Source organism: Neomonachus schauinslandi, chromosome 9, assembly GCF_002201575.2.
Source record: "Neomonachus schauinslandi chromosome 9, ASM220157v2, whole genome shotgun sequence".
NCBI classification, from domain to species: Eukaryota; Metazoa; Chordata; class Mammalia; order Carnivora; family Phocidae; genus Neomonachus; species Neomonachus schauinslandi.
In genome coordinates, this window is record NC_058411.1 from 11119487 (window position 1) to 11136975 (window position 17489).

The 17489-nt window shown below is 47.1% G+C and overlaps 1 protein-coding gene and 1 non-coding gene across 2 annotated transcripts in view; one reads left to right on the forward strand and one right to left on the reverse strand.

Annotated features, from left to right (window-relative positions):
• Window positions 1-17489, forward strand: part of LGMN (legumain) — a 34231-nt gene that overhangs the window by 6718 nt on the left and 10024 nt on the right. Inside the window, exons 2-6 of the mRNA XM_021679647.1 lie at window positions 2755-2921; window positions 12515-12612; window positions 14266-14347; window positions 15790-15875; window positions 16871-16946. Of these exons, the coding sequence (XP_021535322.1) occupies window positions 2784-2921; window positions 12515-12612; window positions 14266-14347; window positions 15790-15875; window positions 16871-16946 (480 nt within the window). The 5' untranslated portion in view covers window positions 2755-2783. The remainder of the gene's footprint in view (window positions 1-2754; window positions 2922-12514; window positions 12613-14265; window positions 14348-15789; window positions 15876-16870; window positions 16947-17489) is intronic.
• LOC123325748 lies at window positions 9259-9365 on the reverse strand. The gene has a single exon (XR_006540606.1). It is a non-coding gene; the product is annotated as a U6 spliceosomal RNA (small nuclear RNA).

The following is a 17489-nucleotide window of genomic DNA, read 5'->3' on the forward strand; positions in this document are numbered from 1 at the left end:
CCCAGTAATGAGCCTCTTCATGATTCAGTCACATGAACCAAACTCAGAGACTGGTATGTAAACCAGGGAGCCCGTATAATGATTGCTGATGGAAGATAAGAACCAGCCAGGCTTTACTGGTCACGTGGGCTGAAGGCATATTCTCGAGCCCTAGGGCGGGCCAAAGAGACCACCTGTCCTGGCCCTACCCACTGGTTTACCTGTGGTCTCTGGCTGCTTTCACAGTACAGCGGCAGAGCCGAACAGTCGTAAGGGAGATGGTGTGATCTGCAGGGTAAAATATTTACCGTCCAGCCCTTTAGAGAAAAAGTGTGCCAACTGCTGCCCCAGGGGAAGGCTTCCCAGGGAGGTTCAAGTGCCGTCAGGAGGCCGCCGGGTGAGCTCAGAATCAAAGAGCTGCTGGTGGGATCACCTCTGTAGTCACTGTCGCCCCTGCTGTTACCTCCCAGCCCTACGGTGAGCCCCGGTCACATCAGGAGGACTTGGGAGAGCGTCCTCAGGTGCACGTTAACACGTTAATTAAGGCCAGCTGGTTCTGGCACCGGGGTGGCCTGGGCAGTCCACTGCCTTCGTCTGTTCCCTGACCTCATCTGTCCTGTACTGTACTAAAAAACAAAACACAACAAACAAAAAGCATGGCCATTTCAGAGTAAGCTTAAGAACAAACCTAGGGTACCTTGTTGTAGTTACCCCTTCATCCATGGGCAGTCTTGCAGTGACGCCAAAGAAATGTGGGTATATATTATACAGTAAGAAATGAGTTCCTGGGTGGGGCACCTGTCTGGCTCAGTCAGTGGAGCATGTGACTCTTGATCTCAGGGTCGTGAGTTCAAGCCCCACATTGGGCGTGGAGCCTACTTAAAATAAAAATTAAAAAAAAAAAAAAAAGAGTTGCGTTCCTAAAGGGGGTATCGGAGGCAGGTAAGGAGTAGTGTTGGCTCGTGGGGCTTTGGACCAGAGGTGAACAAGAGCCCGCCAAGGTTAATGGAGAGCCCTGCTACATCAAAGTTGAGTGCTGGGCATCGCCTGTAGCCTGTTGGAAATGCAGAGTCTCAGGCCCAGCCCAGGCCTACTGGATCAGAATTGCATCCCCAGAGGATGGAGGTCACAGTCGGTTTGGAGAAGCACTGGCCTAAGGCGCTTTTAGGTTTTTAAACTTTTATCAGATTCAGGGCTTCCTGTTCCCTCACCTTTGGGGGGAAACCCACTGCTCAGTCCATTTTGAGTTGGAGCAGTGTTAGGCACAGGATGCTAAGGATGGTTTCTTAAGCTTACAGGAGGTTCATCCCTTAGCTGGCTGCGTGCCCGCTGAGGACAGAGGCTTCGTCCTGTCCCTACTTCGTTCAGAGCATCCAGCGTGTTTGCCGGCAGGAGCCTCTGGCTGGCTGTGTGAATGAATAAGCCAGTGAGTGAGTGAGCACTGTTTGACAAATGACAGAAGAGTCTGAGGTCAGCCTCGTGGACTTTGTTCTGCTGAGTCCCTACATCTCAGAGACTGTTTTTCCTCTTAATGTGACAGGCCTAGCATCTGTCACAGGAAGGCTGTTTTTTTTAGAATAACGTATTCAGGATGCGGGGCAGGGTCTGATGTGAGCGATGCAAGGAGGCCAGGACGCGGCCTGAGGACTGCCTTTGTGCTTTAAAACTTGGGACGTTTGGGCAGCAGAGTATACAGTTGGGCATGTGCTTCATTAGGAATGAAGTCTCAGTGTAGGACCATGCAGCAGAGAGACCGAGCTGAGAATTCAGAAGACATGGGTCTCTGACCAGAGCTGGCTAACTGTGGATATCGGACAAGTTAGCTTCTCTTGCTTTAACCTCCCGTTCCTGTAAAACAAGGAATAAAACTTGTGCTCTGCCTGCTGTGTTAACTACGTGTAAGTGGGTTACAAACGTACAAAGACATTAACTTGGGCTGCCACTGTTTGCCTAGAGCTTATCCAGATAACTCGCTTACAACCATGGAATCGCCCCTCGGTATTTATATTGGACACACATAGAATTTTTATACACTTTATTGTGTAAGTAATATCTGTTAATGGTGGTAAAAAGAAATAGGAAGAAAATCATCCTGAATTCCACCTACCACCAACCAATAACTACTGTTAAATTTTTATGTCTGCCTTCCACATTTTGTATGCACACGTTACATGTATATTCTTTTCTTGCAAACATTTCATACAGTGTGGTAGACGTTTTTCCAATACGGTGAATTTTGTTGGTGAGTTTTATCTGCTGTATTCCAAGTTGTGACAAAAACTTGTTAAAACCTTTTAAGGATGGGACGCCTGGGTGGCTCAGTCGGTTAAGCGTCTGCCTTCAGCTCAGGTCACGATCCCAGGGTCCTGGGATCGAGTCCCGCATCAGGCTCCCTGCTCCGCGGGGAGCCTGCTTCTCCCTCTGCCTCTGCCTCTCTCTCTCTCTCATGAATAAATAAATAAAATCTTTAAACAAAACAAAACAAAACACCTTTTAAGGTTGCCCAAAGAGTGTTGCCAGTATTCTTTGCTTTATACCCTTAACTTCAACCTGTAGTGAGAGAGAGCTGGGTAGATTCTTCTCCCCCCTAGGGAAAGGGGCTGCAGAGCCAAAGATAAACTTGTGCTCTGTCATCATTTTTATCCTTAGGCTGTTCCATCTGATAACTAAATGGCCTTATCTTTTTGACCCGTGGGCTGTGATATAATCTTAGGGGTCAACAGTATTCTGTTTCTGTCATTCCTTTTTTGCTCAACTCTGCTTTTTTCTTCCCAGATTTCTGCCGCTGGACTCTGAGGCTTGGAATGATTTGGCAAGTAGCCGTGTTGCTCAGCGTGGTCCCGGGGGTCGGTGCTGTTCCTGTGGGTGATCCCGAGGATGGGGGCAGGCACTGGGTGGTGATTGTCGCAGGTTCCAACGGCTGGTACAATTATAGGCACCAGGTAAGACAATGGCTAATGTTTTTCTTTATGACCCTGGTATTCTGTAAACAATCCAGGGCATTGTCCGTAGAACAGACTTTGTAAAAAGCCATTCACACTCCTGAAGGCTGGCAAAAGTATGCGAGGGGCAGGGATGTGGAGAAATGCGGAGATCATGAAATGGCACAGCCACTTTGAAAAACAGTCTGGCAGTTCCTCAGAATGGCCCTATGGAGTCACCTCAGTCTCACACAGGGTTCCTCAGCCTTGGCGCTATCGGCATTTGGGCCCAGGTAATTCTTTGTTATGGGGGCCGCCCTGTGCATAGTAAGATGTTTGGCAGCATCCCTGACCTCCACGCACTAGATATCTGGAGCATCACCTGCCCACTGTAACAACCAAAAATGTCTCCAGCCTTTGCCAGATGTCCCCAGTTGAGACCCACTGGTCTAACGCCCTCATTCTACAGGTAAGGAAACTGAGCCGTAAATACAGGAGGAGACTGGCCCTGGCCGCACCGCAGGCTGCGTGCAGACAGGACTGAGGCCCAGGGCTCTGGTACTAGCATCACATGAGGCATCTTTGTTTCTTTTTTTTTAAGGATTTATTTATTATTTAGAGAGAGAGAGAGAGAGCACACAGTGGGGAGGGGCAGAGGGAAAGGGAGAGAGAGAATCCCAAGCAGACTCCCTACTAAGTGTGGAGCCCAATGCAGGGCTCAATCCCACAACCCTGAGATCATGACCTGAGCCGAAATCAAGAGTCTTACCCTTAACCCACTGAGCTGCCCAGGCGCCCCCTAGCCACACTTTTTTATTAAGTAAAAAGTATCAGATGAAATTAACTTTGCTGTATCTTGTTTATCCCAGTGTAGGCAAGCTATCATCATTTCACGGTAATCAATACAGAGTTAATGATGAGATCCTTTATGTTTTTGTTTTCACTAAATCATCAAGATCGGGGGTGCCTGGGTGGCTCAGTTGGTTAAGCGACTGCCTTCGGCTCAGGTCATGATCCCGGGGTCCTCCCGGGGTCCTGGGATCGAGTCCCGCATTGGGCTCCCTGCTCAGCGGGGAGCGTGCTTCTCCCTCTCCCTGCCACTCCCCCTGCTTGTGCTCTCTTTCTGTCAAATAAATAAATAAAATCTTTAAAAAAAACCCCAAATCAAGATCGGGTATGCATTTGCATTCACGATGCATTCAGTTTGGACTGGCCACACTTGGAGTGTGCAGTTGCCACGTGTAGCCAGAGGCCACCGTATGGGACAGCGCAGGCCTGGAGTCCGTGTGACAGCACCGCCTGGCGTGTTTCCCTCCTGGCTGGTGGTTTCCACACCTGTTAAGTAGGGGGTTGGTTTAGAAGAACTCACTACCAGCTCTAAAATGGGATGATTGTTGAATGACCTATTTCATGTTCGTTAGCTGAACAAGAAATTTGGCTTAATTGAAAAGTTGTTGTCGTGGCAAAACGGTCCCTTTACTGTGTAATACTTACCCACAGACCTGACCCGTTTACAGAGGAGCAAGCTGAGTACATAGCTGATCATCTCTAGATTTTCTCCTCCCTCTCTAACCACGAGTTCAGAAGATAAGGTATTAAATACAGGTCACCGAGAGTGAACAGGCTGAGTCAGCAGCTGCGTTGGTTTGTACACAACCGACTTTAAAAAAATATTATTTATTGATTAAACATTATTAAGTATAGGACTCCAGTTACCCTTTGCTCCCAGAAAACCTTTTTTTTTGAAGTGTTGCTAGTTTCCCCGGGTGAAATAATATCAAAATCAATTGAAGGGAAGCAAGGCAAAAGAAGTGGCCCCTAGAGTGAAATAATCATCCTGGAATAAGAGTGAAATACTCATCCCAGCCTCCTCGCGGAGGAACTGTGTGTGCTGAGTCATCGCTGGCCTTGGCCCATGGCACTGCTGACTGCTTCTGTTCTTAGCTGCTGCCAACCTTTCCTTTCTTCACTTTGGAGGCTAATCATTAAAAGAGCATTGGAAAGAACTTTGCTCGTAGAACCTTAACTTAGGTTTTTATGGAGGTTTACCTTTTCCTTGGATTAACATCACTCATTATCACAAATTTCTTTTGTTCAGGGAGGACAGGTACACCGGGCACAATTAATTTTTTTTTAATTTATTTTTATTTTTTTTTAATGTTTGGGCTTTTCAATTTGTTGTTTGTTGTTGTTTTAACATTCTGTTTATTTGTGAGAGAGAGAGAGACGGCACAAACGGGGAGCGGCAGGCAGAGGGAGAAGCAGGCTCCCCGCTGAGCAGGGAGCCTGATGCAGGACTCGATCCCAGGACCCTGGGGTCACAGCCCGAGCTGAAGGCAGGCGTTTAACCGACTGAGCCACCCAGGTGTCCCCACCAGGCACGATTTAAATTGCTGCTGAGTGCTTTGTTCTATGCTTGATGATGGTTATTTGTTTATTTATTTTTAAGATTTATGTATTTGAGGGCGCCTGGGTGGCTCAGTCGTTAAGCGTCTGCCTTCAGCTCAGGTCTTGATCCTGGGGTCCCGGGATCGAGTCCCACATCGGGCTCCCTGCTCGGCGGGAAGCCTGCTTTTCCCTCTCCCACTCCCCCTGCTTGTGTTCCTGCTCTCGCTGTCTCTCTCTGTCAAATAAATAAAATCTTTAAAAAAAAAAAAAAAGATTGATTTATTTGAGACAGAGAGTGAGCGTGCACGTGTGCCTGCCCGTGTGCATGAGTAGGGGGAGGGGCAGAGGGCGAGGAGAGAGAATCTAAAGCTAACTCCCAGCTGAGCGTGGAGCCTGCCACGGGGCTTGATCCCAGGACCCTGAGATCATGACCTGAGTGGAAAGCAAGAGTCAGACGCTTAATTTGCTGAGCCACCCAGGCGCCCTAGGATAGTTATTTAGATCATGTTTTGTCTTGATCAGATTGGGTTTCTCTGTTTTCCATCTTTGGCTGGGATTAATGGATGACCGCGATGGGGGTTGGTCTGAGGCTCGGCTGGTGGACGCTTTGCATCCAGTGTCCTGGGGTTGGGGGGAGGTGGTGCGGGGCAAGGCCTTGGGAGGGCAGCTTCCTGCAGTGGCCAGGGCAGAGGAAAGAGGGAGAGGTCCCAAAGTGCAAGCAGCATCTGGGGACAGGCTTGTCCCCAGGCTGCCAGAGGAGGAACTGGGGTTGGAGGAGGGTTACTTTCAGGACAGAGGTCTGAGCATGTGGAGAAGGAAGAGCTAAGGTGGAGCAGCAGGGGCGGCTGCTGAAGTAGATGGCTGGTGAAGTTCACTGTCACACGGGGTCTTTGGGGGTGACAGGAATGGGGAGGAGTGGCACATGTGAGCCAGGGGTCACCGGGAGGCTGGGGGTCGGGAGGGTTTGAGGCAGTGGCTAGCAGTAGGGTTCCCAAGGAGAAGGTTGTTTGCCGTGTGTTGGCAGGGGTGGGAGCCGCAGGATGCTGATGCCCCGCCCCCCGCCCGGTCTGGAGAGAAAGGGGGCCGCCACCTCATTCTGGAAGCTTTAAGAATACCGTCCTGGGGGCCCGGAGGAGGATAAGTGGGTTTCAGTTGAGGTGGAGAGGGAGAAGCCTAGAAACCCGCACTTGTTAGAATTGGGAGGAACAGATGTGATGGAGAGCCAAGTGGCAGAGTCATCACATTTCTGGAAGACCACCTTTCATTTTATAGATTTTTAAAAAGTGTGTGCAGTCAGCACTTTTTAAAAACAGCTTTATGGAGGCATACATTCACATGTCCTACAATTCACCTGTGATAACTGTGTCAAACTCTGTGAGTTTGAGTAAATTTATGCTGTTCTGCAAGCATTGCCACAGTCCAGTTTTAGGATACCTCCATCATTCTAGAAAGTTCCCTAGTGCCTGTTTGCAGTCAGTCCCTGCTCCCCTCCCAGCCCCATGCAACCACTGCGTTCTGTGTCTCTCTCCCCCGCCCCATCTCACTTTAAACCTTTGATTCTCCCGTGGAACATTTGAGTTGGTGGTGGGCTCAGGGAGGCAGCTCTACAGAGAACCCCTGCCTCGCCTCACAGTGCTCAGCACGCGCCAGGAAGTGATAATACGTGTGTATCTCTCTGTGAGCAGACCGTGAGGCCCCCTTCTCAGATCCTTACCTGGCTGGAAAGTGGGCCCTTTTTTGGTGACCATGACCAGAGTGTGGTGATTGAATTTAAGCTTGGGTCCCAGGCGGTTGTCCTCATTTAGCTGACAGTGGGCCTGAGGTGAAGGCAGCAGGAGAAGACAGGGTCGGACAGTGGCTGACATCAGGGGATGACGGGATGCTTCCGCACGCCCGTCCAAGCACCTAGCGCCGGCTGTGAAACAAGCTGACTCACAGCAGCGTCTGTTCCCTCGTCCAGAGGGCTTTGCCTTCTTTGTAGTCTTGCTCAACACCCTCTTCCCCTGCTGCCTCTCGGCTTTTCCCTTGTAACGAGGAAATACGTATCGGCCAGATGTGTTCAAGAGAAGTAATTCAAGGGGCCTTTAACACTGTTTCTGAAATATTTGACTTGGTTTAACCCTACTCTTACTTGTTTTGAGTGCCAGTGAATAGAATTGAGTCTAACAAAGAACCCCTTTGAGGTCACAGAGTTAGAGGCTACCTCAAGTACCTCCACGGACCCAGGGGAGAACCATGACCTGACTTTGAGAGTGCTGCTTGTGGAAGAGGGCACAAGGCGTGGTCGGGGTCAGGAGACCTGTGTCGGAATCTCTGAGCCCTTCCCGAGTTTGTCCCCATTTTCAACATGGAGATAAAAGCATGTGCCTGTCAAGGTGGTGAGGAGTCCAGATAGTGGAGGAGAGCGCCAACACAGGACGTGCTGAACCTGCTCTTTCTAAAATATATAGCCTTACCGAAGCATATTTTACATGGCTTATATAATTCACCCATTTCAAGCGTACAACTCAATGATTTCTTAGTAAATTTACCAAGTTGTGCAAAGAGCGCCATAAATCAGTTTTAGAACACTTCCGTCTACCCAGTTAGATCCTTCCAGCCCCTTTGCAGCCCCCCACCCCCAGCGCCAGGCAACCACTAAAAATATACCTTCCATCTCTAATTTGCCATTTCTGAACATTTCACATAAATGGAGCCATTTGGCATGTAGTCTTCTGTTTCTGTTAATACAATGTTTTTGAAGTTTATCGGTGTTGTAGCGTGTCAGTACTATGTTCCTTTTTATTGGCAAGGAATATTAAATAGTATGTATGGACCACATTTCATCTGTCCATTTACCAATTGATGGACATTTGGGTTGTTTACATTTTTTGCCTATTATGAATAATGTTGCTAAGAACATTTTTCTGTAAATCTTCGTTCGGATAAATGTTGTTTCTCTTGGGCAGAAAGAATAGAATTGCTGGGTCTCATGGTAACTTTATGTTTAGACTTTTAAGAAGCTGTTAAACTGCTTCCCAAAATGGCTGCACCATTTTACATTCGCACAAGCAGTGAGTGGAGGAGGTTCCTGGTTCTCACGTCCTTGCCAACACTTGTTATTGTCTGTCTAGCTGTGAATTGGTGTCTTATGGTTTTAATTGACATCTCCCTAATAATTAATGATATTGAGCATCGTATGTGCTTTTTAGCCATTTGTGTACCTTAGGTGAAATGTTGTTCAAAATCTTTTTGATTGGGTTGATCGACATATTGGGGTACTATAGTTCTCTGCACATTCTAGATACAGATTCTCTCAGTACATGTTTTGCAAATGTTTTCTCTTACTCTGTTACTTGTCTTTTCATTTTCTTAATGGTGTCTTTTGAAGCATTCAGGTTTTTAATTTTGCTGATGTCCAGTGTATTAATATTTTTCTTTTATAAACCATGCTTTTGGTGTCATATCTTCAACATCTTTGGTAGTTATAACTCAAGGTCCTGAAGATTTTCTCAGTTACCTTCCAGAGTCTTATTGTATTAGCCCTTACATTTAAGTCTGTGATGCATTTTAGTTTAATTTTTGTAAATGGTGTGAAATGAAGACCCAAGTTCATCTTTTTATGTGGATTTCCAAATGGTCCCAGCACCATTTGTTGAAAAGATTGTTCTTTCCCCAATGTACAGGTGACCCTTGAACAACATGGGTTTGAATTGTGCAGGTCCATTTATACGCGGATCTTTTTCAGTAAATAGAGTACAACACTGTAAATATATTTTCCTTACAATTTTCTTAATAATGTTTTCTTTTCTCTAGCTTCCTTTATTTTAGGAATACAGTATATAATGCATTCAATATATGAAAGGAAGTGAAAGTCCTTCAACTTTTTCAAACTGCCTTTGGCTATTCTGGGATTTTTGCAGTTTCCTGTATGTTTAGGATCATCTTGTCCACTTCTGCAAAAAAGCCTGCTGATACATTTTTTTTTTTTTTAAATATGGAACGCTTCACGAATTTGTGTGTCATCCTTGCGCAGGGGCCATGCTAATCTTCTCTGTATCGTTCCAATTTTAGTATATGTGCTGCCGAAGCGAGCACGATACATATTTTTTTAATTTTAATAGTATTAAGTCTTCTGATCCACGAATATGAGGTGTCTCTCATTCATTTGAATCTTCTTTAATTTACCTCTGCAACATTTTCGAATTTTCAGTGTACAAGTCTTACACTTTTATTAGATATATTCTTAAGTGTTTTTATTTTTTTTAAATGAACGTGGCTTCTGCCAAATCAGTAACAGGATGACTTGTTACCATGGCGAGTGGGTGGGTGTGCCTGCTCACTTCCGCTTTCGTCATAAGGGTAGGTGAAGTCTGACATATTGGTTTGATTTTTTTTTTTTTTTAATGAAAAAGCAAAGAACTGTGTATATAATGTGTGTGCAAGTTCATAATAAAATGAATTCCTGTGTCAGACTAAAAAACCAAAAAAGAATATGAATGACTAAGGCCTTATCCCCTATCTGATCCAGTCCCCCTCTCTTCCCTCCAGAGGGTGAGGGCCTGAATTTTCTGTCAGTCATTGCTTTGCTTTATGGTTTCACCATATGAGTGTTTAACTGTAAACAACATAATGTTTACTTTAGCCTGTTTTGGCCTTTATATAACTGTAATCATATTGAATGTATTTTTCTGCGACTTACTCTTTTTCTCATTATGTTCCTAAGATTCATCTGTTTTGAAACATGGATTGTATTTCATTCATTCCTCCATCCACTTCTGTGAGCTTTATGGTATCCCATTATATGAGCACATGAGTTTAATTTTCCAGCTATTGATGGTCCTTTGGGTTATTTCTTGTTGTTTTTTGTTTGTTTTTGTTTTGTTTTGTTTTTTGCTGTGAGTAATCCTCTACTGCGCATGAATTAGAGTTTCTCTAGGGTTCCGCTAGGAGCGGAATCACTGGGTCGGCGGGGATGAGCTTCAGCTTGATTGGATAATGGGAAGCTGTTTTCCCAAGTGTAGTGCCAATCCCAGTAAACTTCCGTCATTGGATTAGTTTCCTGTTGTTGCTGTAAGAAATCACTGCAAGCTTCTTGGCTTAACACATTTATTATGTTACAGCTCTGGAGGTGAGAAACCTGAAATGGGTCTTCCATATTAAAGCAGGTGTCAGAAAGGCTGTATTTCTTTCTGGGGTAGAGGAGGTGCCATGTTCTTACCTTTTCCGACTTTCAGAGGCTGTCCTCATTCTTTGGCCCATGGCCCCTTCCTCCGTGTTCAAAGCCAGCAGACAGTTGAGTCTTTTCTTACATCGAATCCCTGTGACGCCAACTCCTCCTTCTGCCACATGCAAGGACCCCTGTGATCACGTGGGGCCCATCCGTCATAATCCAGGAGACTATCCAGGAGATTAATCCAGGATAACCTCCCTATTTTAGGGACAGCCAATGAGCCATCTTAAATCCATCCACTGGCTTAATTCCCCTTTGTCACGTGGCATAACCTAGTCACAGGCTCTGGGGATTAGGATGTGGACATCTTTGGGGGCTGTTTCCTTTCCTACCACAGTTGGTGTTGAGGGTTCTCATTATTCCACGGAAATGGAGATTTAAACTTTCTAACAATTTGTGTGTATGTGAAATACTTAGTAATTATTTTAAAATGACTTCTTTAGATTTTCAGCTGCTCCCTCTCGCCAGGCTTCTCTGACTTTCATGATTTCTCTGTGGCCCCCGCGTGAAGCCGTGTCAAGTTCTGGAGTCACAGTGCCGGAGATATGTCACTCTGAGCTGCGTGATTCGGGCCGGTCACCTCACCTCGCTAAGCTGCAGGTTCCTTATCTATAAAGTGGGGATCATTACCTTGACCATGTGGGGTTGCTGTGAGAATCAGATGAGATAATGCGGTGTCTGACAAGTACTAGGAAGTTGACACATGCGTGAGCTTTTATTATTTATTCAGTCATCCACTCATCCAGCAGCTCCTGAGTGTCGGACCCTGGACTCACCCACCCAACATTCAGTAACTGCCTAGTATCACCCCTTATGGCTGTGAAGTCCATGTGTGTTGCCTGGCTTTAATGCTTGATGTGCTTTACTGCCATGTTAGGTGATGTGTAGGATGTAATGGGTGTAGAAGGTCCAGTTCCTAAAGCTCTCTTCCTTAGAGAGATAGATAGCTGGGCTCATTATTCTCTTCATGTTTGTTTATGTCTTTGTTCTTTTTTTTTTTTTTTTTTTTAAGATTTACTTATTTATTTTAGAGAGCACACAAGCAGAGGGAGAGGCAGGGGGAGAGGGAGAGAGAATCTCAAGCAGACTCTGTGCTGAGCATGGAGCCACATCTCACGACCCTGAGATCATGACCTGAGTCAAAATCCAGAGTCGGACACTTAACCGACTGAGCCACCCAGGCGCCCCTATGTCTTTGTTCTTGAAATACATCATTAAACAGAAGCAGAAAGTTGGGGGATATTTTTCCTTTTGTCCTCAAATGATTCCCATGTCCTGGAGTACACTGTGTGTCATCTGAAAAAGGAAGCGAAGAATGTCTTCACCCTTTTATGGACAAGGAGTTACATTAACAATGTAATGTCATGCTCAGGTCATGCTCTCAGGGTCCTGGGATCGAGCCCTGAGTCAGGCTCCACGCTCAGTGGGGAGTCTGCTTGAGATTCATCCCTAATATTGTCACCCTTGTGGTGATTGTTATTTTTTTAAACTAAAGAGTACATTAGTACATTCCTCCTTTCAATTCCTGAGCTGAACTTCCGAGTTTTCACTCAACAGCAGCTTTGGCAGCCGAAGTTACTCGAATCAGAAAAATCCTGTTTGATACAGAAGTAAGCTTTGAATCTGCAGTTCATCATTCTGTTCTTGGGACCCAACTCAGTGCTTTCAGGAGACTTTTATATGGTGTGGAAAAGGGAAATAAATTATCCAGGACCTTTTAAGGCCCTGGTCACCCAAGTGGTGGTGCTGTGTGTGTGTGCATGTCTGAGTATAGTCTACATCCACACCAACTGCCGGATGAATGAGAGTTTGGGTAATGGGCGGGGTGGGGAGTTTTTAAAACTCTGAGTTGAAAAAATATTAATGTTTGTGTTTTAAAACAATTTAAATACCTGACCCATAGGGAATGATTCAAAGCATGTCTTCCATGAGAAAGAATGTGTTGCTCCTTAGAACTCCAAAACTGGCCTCCTTCTGGGCAACATCTAACCCTTGACAAAATCATTTCTCTCAGGCGGATGCATGCCACGCCTACCAGATTGTTCACCGAAACGGGATTCCTGATGAACAGATCATTGTGATGATGTATGATGACATAGCCAGCTCTGAAGAGTAAGTAGGCAGTGTTTTGGACTGGTGGTGGTGAATTCAGGAGATATATATATATATATATATTTTTTTTTTTTTTTTAAGATTTTATTTATTCATTTGAGACACAGAGATACAGAGAGAGAGAGAGAGAGAGAGAGCATGAGCAGGGAGAGAGGCAGAGGGAGAGGGAGAGGGAGAAGCAGGCTCCCCGCTGAGCCAGGAGCCCGATGCGGGGCTCGATCCAGGGACTCCGGGATCATGACCTGAGGCAGACGCTTAACCATCTGAGCCACCCAGGCGCCCCCAGGATATATTTTTTTTAAAGATTATTTCTTTTAGAGAGAGAGTGCGCATGCATGAGTGGGGGCGGTGGGGGGGCAGAGGGAGAGAATCTCAAGCAGACTCCCCACTGAGCGTGGAGCCTGACTCAGGGCTCGATCCCAGGACCCTGAGAGCATGACCTGAGCCGAAACCAAGAGTCAGACGCTTAACCAACTGAGCCACCCAGGTGCCCCCAAGGATATATTTTTTTTAAATGCATACAGACTCACAGGAATCTTTAGAATTCGTGTTAGAATGCAGACCTTAGAACGTAAAAAGACTCGCAGACGAAATCCCACAGGGCTGCTTCATGTAGAACTTGGAACATAGCTCGGGACACCTTGCCAGTGGCGGTGGCATAGGAGTTGAGCGCTGAAGGGTGTTTGGGGCCGGTGCTTTGGAAGAGTTTAAAGTGTAAGTTGCTTCTGGGCTTGGAGAACTCACCACTGAGTTCTACAGTGCTTGTTCCTGACCTCTGAACCGGCGGGCGGCAGTGGGGGGGGGGGTTGCCTCTGTGGCCCCGCGCCTGGGAGACTCTTCTCTGTAGCTTAGGTCCAACGACCCTTCTTTCTGTGCTTATTTGCTTTTATTATTTGTTGAATTCAGTTTTACAACCAGTTCTCTCACGCCTGCTTCTCTGATTTCTTTTTTTTTTTTTTTTTTTAAGATTTTGTTTATTTATTTGAGAGAGAGCACATGAGAGGGGGGAGGGTCAGAGGGAGAAGCAGACTCCCTGCCGAGCAGGGAGCCCGATGCGGGACTCGATCCAGGGACTCCAGGATCATGACCTGAGCCGAAGGCAGTCGCTTAACCAACTGAACCACCCAGGCGCCCGCTTCTCTGATTTCTTAAGGAAATCGGGGGCAGCAGGTTGTGGCTACTACACTTTACGGGTGCGAGTCTCTCCACTCCTTGTTTTTCCCTGCTGGAGCCAAGGAGGGGTGATCCCACGATCACCTCATAATCCCTTCTGAGCTTTCACGCCTAGCTCTTGTATCAAAGTCTTGTCTTTTGTCCTGGCTTTCTCTGTAAGTAGTTTTGCTCTGGGAGGTCTTTTGCTCAGATCTTGCCCCCAGGATGCTCTATGGTTCCCACAGGAGGCCAGGCGCACCTGTCCTCAGTTTCCGGGACCGTCCTTAACCGCTCCCGCCGAGAACTCGAGGCCTGTGGGCTGCCTGAGACCCCCCAGCTCTAAAGCCCCTGGCACATGGGTGACCGTGCGGGAGATGAGACACATCTTTGGCGGCAAACACAGTCGCTTACTACTTGTGTACATAACGGGGGCATGTTTTTGAAGACAGATTTCAGAGGCATGTCACACTGCATGCTTCAGAGGTGTCCTTTGGTTTTCAGCAACCCCACACCAGGAATTGTGATCAACAGACCGAATGGCTCGGACGTGTACGCGGGGGTCCTGAAGGACTACACTGGCGAGGTGAGGGGTGCGGGGCTGGAGGCAGCATGGTCTGTTTCCATTCCAGGGATGGCTCTCCCCTCATTCTTGCATTTCCAGGGTCAGAACCTCACTAGACTGGTCTCTGGTCATTGCTTCATGTTTCTAGTAAGATTCGTGCTTGAGGAGTAATTTCTGAGAGTTTTGTAAGAAAGCCAAGGGAAAAAAACGGGGAAAAAAGTTAGAAATAAGTTGTAGTCTACTGATTTTTAGTTTCTAGTCTTCTTATACGTTAAGCCTGATAATAGATTTCCTTCAGTAAAACCCGATTTTCTTGAGGTCTTGGTGCTAATCCAATTATAGATCTGTGCTTTTTTTTGAAAATCAATTTTCTTAGCACTGGCCCTGGTGCAGAGCATCCCTGGATTTCGCTGAGATCGTTTTTCATTAATTGTTTTTATTGTTTATCACTTCCAAATTATATCCCTCCCAGTCGATTCAAGCTGTATCAATTAACACATTTTTTAAAAACCCTGTAATGATGCTGCCTTGTGGTTTACACCATAGTCTCTTTCCTGATTTCAGAGAGGTCATGTAGGAACTAATATTCCTGGTGGTAAAGAAGCATTTATCTGAAACTCAGCAATTCTTTCAGTTTCTTTTAAATTCAAGTACACTTAAATTGAACGCATCATACGTGTAATATCGATGATCCAGTTTTTATGAAATTATTTTTATATAGTGAGACAAGGAAATGTCTGGAATCTTAGGTGGTAGAATTTTTGGTGATTCCCCCCCCTTTATACTTTTCTGTTTTGCTTTTTTTAAATGATCAGACATCAATGTTATCTTTTTTTTTTTTTAAGATTTTATTTATTTGACAGGGAGAGAGAGCATAAGCAGGGGGAGTGGCAGAGGGAGAGGGAGAAGCAGGCTCCCCGCTGAGCAAGGAGCCTGACGCGGGACTCGACCCCAGGACCCTGAGATCATGATCTGAGCCAAAGGCAGACGCTTAACAACTGAGCCACCCAGGCGCCCCCAATGTTATCTTTAATCTTTAAGGACACCAAGTGTCCTTGGGATTTGACCTTGTAGGCAGCATATTGAATGCAAAGGGAGGCCCAGGGCTGATGCTTCTCCTCCCTCTCTGCTGTGCCTCTGTGGGGCTTCGCTCTTCCTCTGCTGTTTGTCCCTATCTTCCAGCACCCTTGGGTTTCCCCACATGGACTTCATAATGGTCAGAAAGGAATGGCAGGCTTGCTAGTTGCCATCAGCCAAAGGCAAGACAGTATTTGACAAGGGGTCATGCACAGGCCCCAGAAACACTGGCCTTGCTTTGGGTCTTACTTGGTTCCAAAGTCTTTGCTATTAAACCTGGAGCCTTGAAGACGTGTGGACCGCTGGCCCAGTTCTGCTACGGACTCTGCAAATGCTCGGATTTGGAACGACAGCTGCGTCTGATTTTGACTTCCAATTCTTTGCAGGATGTCACGCCACAAAATTTCCTTGCCGTGTTGAGAGGCGATGAGGAAGCGGTGAAGGGCAAAGGATCTGGAAAGGTCTTGAAGAGGTAATGGCAGTTTTATGGCTGACACACTTTCCTGAATGACTTGGCACCTGAAACAGGTGGTGCTCTTTACTCTTGGCTTGTTTCCTGCTGAGAAGTGACAGAGCCGGGAGCTTCGTCCTGACTTCAGACAGGCTGCGCAGAGCTGGTGGCTATTTTGGGGAGCCCGTTTCTGTCCCGAACTCACCCGAGGAGCCAGGGTCCCTCATTATTGTTAATGAAATGTTCCCTGTCACTTAAACCCACTGCTTTTTTGCTGTCCATGGATCCTCGTGCTGGTATGTTCCACCGCCGGCGGGCTGCACCGAGACAGGCACGGAGCCCCGCAGCCGGTCAGGCTGGAGCCGGTCAGGTTGCCGTGTTCGACGTCAGCCCAGTGGGGAGAGGAGCGCATTCACGCGCACAGCGCTAACCTTCGGGCTGGGGAAAACCAGCCCACTGCTTGCCGCTGGCTGTGGGTTAGCGATGTGGGTTAGCAATACTGCAGACCGTCTCAGATGCTTGGCAAGTGGCGCCGTTCCTCTGCGGCTAGAGGGCAGGGGCAGGCGTGAGGAGGCGTGTGGGCAGGTGTGCAGGCTGAGGGGCCCGGAAGGGAAGAAGTCTGAGCTGAAGGACTATGTTCCTCTGTGTGTCCTGGCTTCCTTCCTCATTTGGGGGAGATCTGGTTGGAGAGGGTGGCTGCCGACGTGAGGCCCGATTACCAGAGGACCCCACTATTTGCATCACACCTGGTCCATATGACCAGCTACCCAGCAGATGTCCCCTCCTCCCTGGCCATAGTTCATAGTTTTGAAGCTCTCAGTGTGCCTTGTGGCTCAGGGTAACCCTCAGCGGGAGCAGAGAGCAAGGGCTGACAGCAGGTCCTGTGTTCCTCTTTGTGTCTGGTTGGGAGACTGTCGTCCTCGAGCCTCTTCTTCCAGCAGCTTTTCAGAGAAATGGAAATGGGAATAGGAACTGGTCAACTTTGACTCCCCTTGCCTGTCACCCTCTCTCGGCAGCGGCCCCCGGGATCACGTGTTCGTTTACTTCACCGATCACGGAGCTGCTGGTATACTGGTGTTTCCGAATGACGATGTGAGTTTTCCTTCCCATTGTTTTTTGTGGTTTTTTTTGTTTTTTTTAACATTATTTATGTATTTGACAAGAGAGAGAGCACAAGCACAAGCAGGGGGAGTGGGAGGCAGAGGCAGAGGGAGAAGCAAGCTCCCAGCTCCCTTGCAGGGAGCCCGATGCGGGACTCGATCCCAGGACCCTGGGATCACGACCCGAGCCAAAGGCAGATGCTTAACCGACTGCGCCACCCAGGCGCCCATTTTTCTTAACATTGTGAGGACAAAGTAGGAGAGTGGCAAACAAAAGCTTGGTGTTGACATTCGGCCTGTGATGTGTATTTCTAATGTTCTACCAGGGTTGGTTTCTGTGTGTGGCAGGCGAGTGTAGGGGCCACGCTTAGCAGCTTGAAATCTATCCAGAAGCGTCTCAGGTTTTGCCTACATTTCTCTTCATATCCCAGCCTCAGTAAACTGTCTCCAGACTTGGGTACGTGGCACTAGATGCAGTAATAGAACGCAGCCTCTGAATGCTCCAGACAAAGTTATGAATGAGAAGGCTCATTCT